General features: G+C 54.2%; 1 protein-coding gene across 3 annotated transcripts; it reads left to right on the top strand.

The window, feature by feature from the left end:
* The first annotated feature begins 458 nt into the window (after positions 1-458).
* NLE1 (notchless homolog 1) lies at positions 459-8,349 on the top strand. 3 transcript variants are annotated; one of them, XR_010615934.1, is made up of 14 exons: positions 459-512; positions 742-885; positions 969-1,186; positions 1,272-1,351; positions 1,615-1,691; positions 2,971-3,068; positions 4,480-4,672; positions 5,105-5,240; positions 5,591-5,637; positions 5,790-5,992; positions 6,395-6,554; positions 6,640-6,710; positions 6,825-7,007; positions 7,209-8,349. XR_010615934.1 is itself a non-coding variant. In XM_065694561.1 (13 exons), the coding sequence occupies exons 1-13, from the start codon at positions 504-506 to the stop codon at positions 7,219-7,221; spliced, it is 1,449 nt and encodes a 482-aa protein (XP_065550633.1). In that variant the 5' UTR covers positions 459-503; the 3' UTR covers positions 7,222-8,349. The 3 variants fall into 3 exon arrangements, 1 of the variants encoding a protein (XP_065550633.1); XR_010615935.1 differs by lacking the exon at positions 459-512 and adding an exon at positions 520-654; XM_065694561.1 differs by lacking the exon at positions 6,825-7,007.

Genomic DNA, 8,349 nt, shown 5'->3' on the forward strand with positions numbered 1-8,349 from the left:
CTGCCTTGGCGCTTGCTCTGGTAGTTACTGGTTTGTGCTGGATGAGACGGGTGATGGGGAATTTCTTGCTATATTGCAGGTGTATGTCTCCGAGTGCAGGATCTTCCCTCCCGCGTGTGCAGCCCAACAGGCCAGTACCGTGGTGAATGAACCACGTTCAGGGGCAGGCTCCTCTCCTGCTCCCCTCAGGGTTACACACACTGTGCCTCGGCAGGCTCTAGCGCGGCGTTAGTTCGTGACCGGAATGGGGTAGTTGGGGTATTTTTTGCTGAATTTAATGCTTTTTATTTTAGAAATGCAACAAAAAGAGCCGGTGTGCGAATGGCCGGAGCGGCCTCGTTCATCCGCCCCCGTCCCGTCCCCGCTGCGCCCGCGGTGGCCTCGAACCCGTGGTCCGGCGCTGTCCTTACCGCCGGCCACCAGGGGGCAGCAGCGCCGCGCTCAGGGGGTCAGGCTCCGGCTCCGAAGGAGCCGCTTCCGGCCCACGTGGGCCGCGCACGCACATGGCCGCGGTGAGCGGGGAGGGGGCCGGGGTTGGAGCGGGGCCTGCCCACCGCCGGGGTTCCTCCGTGCGCCCTGCTCGGTGCACGGTGTTTCTCCCCCGGGCTCCTCTACAGGGGCTCCTCCCCGCCCCTCTCCGGGCATCGCTGCCGGGTGGGTGCTGTGGGGCTGCCGGGTGGGTGCTGTGGGGCTGCCCCCCCTCCCTGGGGCATTCCCGGTGCTGATCCCGCTGTCCCGCAGAGCATGTCGCCGGACGAGGACGTGCAGCGGCTCCTGATCCAGTTCCGGGATGAGGCAGGAGAGGCCCTGGGCTCCCCCTTCGATGTCCCGGTCACCATCACCCCGGACAAGCTGCAGCTGGTCTGTAACGCGCTCCTGCAGAAGGTGAGACCCTCCCTTAGCCCCCCCCGGTACCCCCGAGCCCACCTGGGCCTCCCCTCGCTACCCCTCCTGCCCTTTCCCCCCAGGATGAACCGGTACCTCTGGCCTTCTTTGTCCACGATGCCGAGATCATCGCGTCGCTGGAGAAGACCTTGGTGGGGCAGAGTGTGGAGACAGAGAAGGTCCTGGACATCATCTACCAGCCGCAGGCAGTGTTCAGGGTGCGGGCAGTGACCCGCTGCACCAGCTCCTTGGAGGGACACACCGAGGCTGTCATCTCCGTAGCCTTCAGCCCCACTGGAAAGTACGAGGGGCTGAGGGTAAGGCAAGAGCCGCTGTCATCTTTTCTTGGGACACCGCACTGAGCCGGGATCTTCCTCTTCTCCCAGGTACCTGGCGAGTGGCTCTGGAGACACCACTGTCCGATTCTGGGACCTCAGCACAGAGACACCGCAGTTCACAGCCAAAGGTGGGTGCTGGATGTCCCTGGGGGAAGCTCCTTACCCCTGCCTGCCCTGGGGGAACAAACAGAGCAGAACCTGGTGTTGCTTGAGTCATACAGGCTGGGACCACGGCTCCTCTTTTTGATTAACTAAGTGGTGGATGAAGGTTTGGCCAGGAGGAACGTGGAGGGTTCCCTCAGCTCCAGTCGTGCGCTGGAGTGGGTGTGTGGTGGGACATCCCAGACAGTCACAGCTCTCTGCCCACACCCTCGCATGCTCTCTCTGCCAGGTCACCGGCACTGGGTGCTCAGCATCGCTTGGTCACCTGACGGCAAGAAGCTGGCCTCAGGCTGCAAGAACAGCCAGGTATGTGTGGGGCTAGGGGAGTACTGAGACCCTCTGCAGCCCTGTTGCCCTGTTCTGAACTGAACTGACCCCTTGTAAAGGGGCTGTGGGGATGAGGGGTGTAGACGCAATTTTCTTGGGTGTAAGGGGTGTACCCAGGTGTTCCGAGTGGGATTCCTGTTCTCCAGAGACGCTTTGCATGTGGCTCTGTTGCAGTAGTCACAAGTAGCGTCTCTTAACTGAACCAGGCAGAGCTCGGTCTTTGTTGCCTTTGCAGGCCTCTTGCTGCCGAGCCCTGCTGTCTTGGGGCAGATGGTTTTCCCTCTGCACAGGAAAGAGTCCAGGCTTTGGACGTGGTCCTTGGCAGACGGCTCCATCACAAGGCAGGTGTCTGGAGCGAGAAGGATCATTGCCTGGCCAAGCCAGGGCTGCTGCTTGCGTGACCCAGACATGCAGCAGCAGCCGGTTTCACAGTGCTCTCACTCAGAGACAGCCAAATTCCCGTTTACAGGAATGGGAAGGGACCCAGCCCTGTGGGGCAAAATGTTTGTCTTTAAGGTGCAAACAGAACTGCCTGGGGAAGTGGGAGCACTCAGAAGTAAGTCAGTAAGTCACTGAGCTGCAGAAGGGCAGTTGCTTGCTCTGACCTTCGAATGGGCTGAGAGCAGCAACAAGAGCAGCCATGGAGCTGCTGCTGTCCTGTGGTCTGTTGGGTGCTGTGATACCAGCCTCAGGGAACAGGCCAGGCAAGGATGGCTCTGCCATGATTTGGTGCTGTTCTGGCTTTAATCTAACCCAGGGTTCTGCTTGTCCTCTGTTTCTCCCCGGTTTTTAAGTAGGAGATGACTAATGCCTTGGCTCTTTGGGTGAACATTTATGTAGAGAGAGGAAAGAAAGAGAAAACCAGCATGTTTCCCACCCACAGGATCCGATCAGAAGTAGCATTTAGCCCGCTCTGGCTTTCATCGTGCTCTGCAAGTGTTCACTAACTGGCTGGCACAGGGTATCAAAGGCTCAGAGTGGCTTTCTGGGGACCTGTGTCAGTTTTGAGTTGAGGCAGATATTTTTGTAGCAGCAGCGAGGAGGGTGATCAGGTCTCATTCTTTTGATGTCAGCTGATTGCTGCAGGGATCTGAAAGGCATCCAGCCCTCCTGCCCCCCTCCTTCTCTGCTCCCTGCTTCTGCCAGTGTGAATGCGACACCAAGGACACCTCTGCTTTCTAAACGGAGCCTAAGCGTCTCTGGGATTCACATGATGTAAGTGGCCTGACGCGACCCTCTTGCCTCCTCTCTTGGACAGATATTTCTCTGGGACCCAGCCACTGGCAGTCAGATTGGCCGGGTGCTTTCTGGCCACTCCAAATGGATCACGTGTCTGTGCTGGGAACCGCTCCACATGTAAGTGAAGGGCCAGCCCAGCCCTTTCCTTTTACTCGTATGGAAAAGAGCAGCCTGGCCTGAAAGGCGCTGCTCCTGTTTGCCTTTCTCCTGTTCCAGGAGAAGGGCTGGGTGTAGGAGAACAGCCCCCAGGTGGGCCAGCAAAAATGTGTCTGTCGGATCCAGGAGTCACAGCTGCTGCTCACAGTCCCATGAGGTTGCTGGGAAGTCATTGTCAGGCTGTGCCTCTTTTCCCTTGTATAGATACACCTGCCTATGGAAAACAGTGCTTGTATGCTGCTGGGTGAACGTTCGACCTGCTGAGCTGAGAGCAGGAAAGCTGCCTGTGTGGTGCCCGAGCTCGGGCTCCGCAGAGCACTATCTTTCTGCTCTGCATCCTGGTCGCCTCTGTTATCCTGTTTATTTATCATGAGGGCTGATGAACTGTGCAAGCCCCTTATCTCTTCGATCAGCTAAGGCTTTGTCTAGGAGAAATGGGTGGAGGGGTTAGTTGTATCCCATTATCCAAGACACGATAGAAACAAATAAATAAAGACAAAGAGCGCCTTCAGAGCAGAGCCCTGCAAATTGAATTTGCCAGTAGGAAACTCCAGCTATTTGCAAACAATTAATTGAATTAGCAAAAACTGATTATAAAGGAAGATGAGAAAATGGAGAGAAGGGAGATGACCCTGCCAGGGCTCCATGTCTCATTCTGCAGCCAGCTGTGCTCCCTGATCAGTTGCTGTGCAGCAGGAGGGGCCGTGCTCTTCCTCACTGCTGCTCATGCCAGGGACCTCTTTCTTTGATGTTAAAACTGTGCTGAGTGATAAAGATGTTATGCAAAGGACAGAGGGCTGCGGCTCCCACCCCTGTCCTTGCTGGGTTGTGGCCAGCTGCTTCCAGGTGTGTTAAATTTGCTCCCCTGAGCCACGTGGATGGACTTTGCTGCTTTCAGCGCTGCCAGCACAGCGTCATTCTGTGTCCTCAGGCTGCTGGAAGCAAAGCATGGCATAGGCAGGAGAGCATTCAGTGTGTTGCTGTTGCTACCCATCTGCACCGATCCCCCTGCCCCTGGCTCTCCCCAGCCAGTGCCCAGGAAGGTGCCAGTTTGTGGTCTCCTCATTAGCCAGTGGGTTAAAGCCCTGGAAACAAGGTCGTTGCCAAGGGCTCGGGTGCCAGGTTTACCCTGGATTGATGCCTCCAGTGTGCAGCCCAGTCAGTTTGGAGGGAAGCATTTTTTCTGCCTCTCCCCTGCCTTGTGAGATCTTGTTCTCTAGGTCAGCAGTCTGCCCCTGCCCAGCCTCTCTCTGGTCTTAAGCCAAAAGAGAAAGTTGTCTTTTATTGACTTCTGGACTGTTGAATCCTCTGGGGCTTATGGTGGAGGAGCTGTGTGCAGTGCACAAATGGATTTGATCTTCTTTCTTTCCAGAAACCCAGAGTGCCGCTACCTGGCAAGTGCCTCCAAGGATGGCAGCATCCGCATCTGGGACACACTGATGGGCAGATGTGACAAGATCCTCACGAGCCACACGCAGTCAGTGACATGTGTGAAATGGGGGGGTGATGGCTTGATCTACTCCTCCTCCCAGGACAGGACCATCAAAGTCTGGAGGAGCCAGGATGTAAGTGAGGTGGACAGCCCTGGGGCTGGACACACTGTGTTGTAGCTTTGCTCTTCCTGGCACAACTTGTACCCCAAAAATGGAGGTGTAGAGTGGGTGCTGTATTCTCTTGACCTGTCACAACCTGTTGCTTGAAACCATTTGGGTAGCTGTCGTGCAATGTTTTCATCCCTAAAAGCATACAGTGGGGCTAAAAGCCGGAAACATCCTTGCAGTGACCTGTGCTGGTGGGTACCATGCAAGGCCCTGCAGGAAACTCGTTCGTGAAGCTCAATAGTGTTACTTCTTCCCTGCTAAGCCTGGCTACAGTACTGCGTGCAGCTTGGCCAAGAGGGTTTGGAAAGTTTAGGGTTGGTCGTCACAGCCCAGTGGGTGCTTCCCAGTCTGTCTCTGTTCTGCCCATCCGTCTCTGAGCCGTGGTTTTGTTTCCAGGGGGTCTTGTGCCGCACCTTGCAGGGCCACGCTCACTGGGTGAACACCATGGCCCTTAGCACCGACTATGTTCTGCGCACCGGGGCCTTTGAACCTGCTGAGGCCACCATCAACCCACAGGATGTACGTGGCTCCTGTAAGTGTGGCTCCTGCCTTGTGGGCTGGGGGAGGCAGTGAGGACCTGATGTCTCTTCTCAGTGCTGCCACAAGACAAAGCAATCTTGAGAGCTGGGAATAGGACCTGTGCTGGTGGCAGCCGTGGTATTCCTGGCTCATGCACAGGGTCGAGCAGTCTGGGGGATGGAAGGCCACTCTGTTTTCAAGGGCTTATGCTCCCAATGTCAGGCTTGGCAAAGAGAATGTGGGTGACCAGTCACATTGTGCTTGGCCCACAGAGCTAGGATTGGAATTGGCGTCATAGGGTTGGAAAGTTTCTTTTCACCTAAGGGTTGCAAATCTCTCTTTTCCCTCCTCTACCTATTTCAGTGGCGGAACTGAAGGATAAGGCACGGCAGAGGTATGACCAAGTCAGGGTAAGTCCCTTTTGTCCCTACTGTAATTTCTAACACTATTACTGGTGGAAGCAGTAAACATGCACAGTTGGCTGTTGACCCCAACACTGATGTGCTTCAGGCTCTCCATACCTGGCTTGTACAAGACTTGGGCTCTTTCATCCCTTTCTCAGGGCCAGGAACCAGAAAGGCTCGTCTCAGGGTCAGATGATTTCACGCTGTTTCTTTGGAGACCAGCAGAAGACAAGAAGCCACTAGAGAGAATGACAGGCCACCAGGCTCTCATTAACCAAGTGCTCTTCTCACCAGACACCCGGATAATAGCTAGTGCTTCCTTTGACAAGTCCATAAAGCTCTGGGATGGCAGGACAGGAAAGTGAGTTGGTTTGTTCTGTTACAGAGGCGGTGCTCGTGTGGGGTCTGTGTGTAACACACAGGTCAGATCTTCAGAGCAGGCACAGCTGCGGTGGGATGGGATGTTCCACTCGGCTGATCTCCTGAAGACGTGTGTTGCACACTGCAGACTGACCCAGTTTACACAGTTCCTGTGCCAGAAAACAGCTTGTTCTGGACAATGCAAATTCTTGTTGTTACAAGTGGTGCTGTTGGTGTTTGGATGCTCCTCATAGCATCCAAAATAGTCCAGCTTTTTACCTTCAGCTAGAGTAATGATGAGCTCTCTCAGGGATGGGAAACATGAAGGCTGGGCAAGGGCTGGTTTGGAACAAACCCAACTGCCTGCTCCTCTGACAGCCTCCTCCTGCCTCCTCCACACCAGGTACCTGACGTCGCTGCGAGGGCACGTCTCAGCCGTGTATCAGATCGCCTGGTCAGCCGACAGCCGCTTACTGGTGAGTGGGAGCAGTGACAGCACGCTCAAGGTCTGGGATGCCAAGATGAAGAAACTGGCCATTGATCTTCCTGGCCATGCAGATGAGGTGAGGTGTGAGGCTGAGGTGTTTGAGAGGGGCAGGAATGAGCCTTCCTCCCAGCAGAGGTAACTCTGTCCTTCTCTAATACTAGGTTTATGCAACGGATTGGAGCCCGGATGGACAGAGGGTAGCAAGTGGAGGGAAGGATAAGTGTTTGAGGATGTAAGTAACCTGTTGTCTGTTCATAGAAGATATTGCAGCTACTCCCATGTGTCCTTCAGAGCTGCAGTCTCCTTGCAGAGACCTGCTTGGTTAAGGGATGATCTCTCCTTGCAGAGAGCACAGCACTGGGCCAAATTCCAGCCTGTGGACCTGACCTCCCTGAGGGCAGAACTGCTGCTGTCCCCTGGGAGATGACTAGAAAGCAGAGTCCCTCCAACTGAGCAGTCAGTGGTGAAACTTGACTCTGATGTCTGTTTTGGCTCCTGGAGAGAGGGGAAGGAACAGTTGTACCAGTTGGTCAGTCCCTTCCTTTCTCACTTTCCTCCTGTCTCGCAGTTATGTAGACGGACAAATTCCTGTAAGCTGGTTGCCATTTGACCATGGCTGATAAAGAAACCCAGGCCCTTGCTGTGAAGATGAAGGGTCCCAGTACTTGCTAGGCCACATGGCAGTGCTGGTGCTGGACCACAAGGATGCATCAGCTCTTTCTGTTTGCAGATGGCGTCGCTAGGAGCAGTGACACGAAGCTGCTGGTCCCGTCCTAAGCTGGGCTGCCCTCGGCACAGGCTGGGAGATCTGCAAGGTGATGGATGATGGAGGCTGACATGAGCACGACATCCTGTTCCTGTTGACTGCTCTCCCTCATGGACTCTTTTCTTATATTTATTTAAGGAAATTTTAATTCTAGTTCTTATTAAGAGCTGTGTTTTGCAGGATGGTTTCCTCTGAGCATTACAGGAGGGATATCTCATCTGCTCCCATCTCAACTGGCTTTTTATTGAAATTTCATGTTTTCAGTAGCCTGCTGCCTTGAAAGGGGCAAACAAAGGCTGGGGATGGCTCCTGCCCCTTCTTGCTGTGTGAAGAATCCTGCAGAGGAAAAGCTTTTAATGCAACAGACAGGGTTGTCCTTGTGTGACCTTCAGAGAGGGAAAGAGGAAGGGGAAAATTCAGCACATCATTACATTGCAGAACTGTGCTCAGCTGCATGCCTGGGACAAAGATCTGCTGAGGATAACATCTTAAGGCTTCCCGTTATTCCAGTGAAGTTTTGCCTTTCCACAGCCCATTTCCGTGTGGGCTGTGATGAGCATTATCTGTTAGCAGTCCTCTGCATCCACAGGAGAGAGCTCATTCACTTGTGTTCAGGGTGCAGCAGGCATGAACTTCAAATGATTGATGGAGCTGTGCTGAGTTACCAGGATTCAGTGACTCTTGGAAATGGGAAAATGAGGCAGTTGTGCCTCTAGGTAGGGAAGAGAGTGCCTGTTTCCCATCCACTGCTGACTCGAGGGGAAAGGAGGAAAGGGTGGGGAAGGGGAAGAACGGAGCAGGCATTTTGGGTGGTGTTTGTCCCTTGCCCTGGATACGTGCTGACGGCAGGGCTGGGACTGTCACAGTAAATGGCAAAACCTCCATTGCACAGAGTTGGCTCCTTCTGGAGTTTCTCGAGCGCATTTACTTGCCCAGTGGGTGAGAGGGATTCATACTGTCAGATACATATTTGTAAGCTTGCTTTTGAGCCTTTTTGTAAGTCAGTTCAGGCTTCCAGCAATCATGAGGTGAATAGACCTGATTTAGTGTTTATTTTCAGTGTTATTACTTGCAAAACAGTAAAAATCCAGATGTGGTTATTGAA

This window comes from Lathamus discolor, chromosome 14, assembly GCF_037157495.1.
Source record: "Lathamus discolor isolate bLatDis1 chromosome 14, bLatDis1.hap1, whole genome shotgun sequence".
Classification (NCBI taxonomy): Eukaryota; Metazoa; Chordata; class Aves; order Psittaciformes; family Psittacidae; genus Lathamus; species Lathamus discolor.

What these genes read in the sequence shown, in the direction of transcription:
- NLE1 (XM_065694561.1), top strand. An exon ending in ACCGCAGTTCACAGCCAAAG is followed by an intron (nt 1,352 to 1,614) that starts GTGGGTGCTGGA and finishes TCTCTCTGCCAG; the next exon opens with GTCACCGGCACTGGGTGCTC. An exon ending in CAGGCTGCAAGAACAGCCAG is followed by an intron (nt 1,692 to 2,970) that starts GTATGTGTGGGG and finishes TCTCTTGGACAG; the next exon opens with ATATTTCTCTGGGACCCAGC.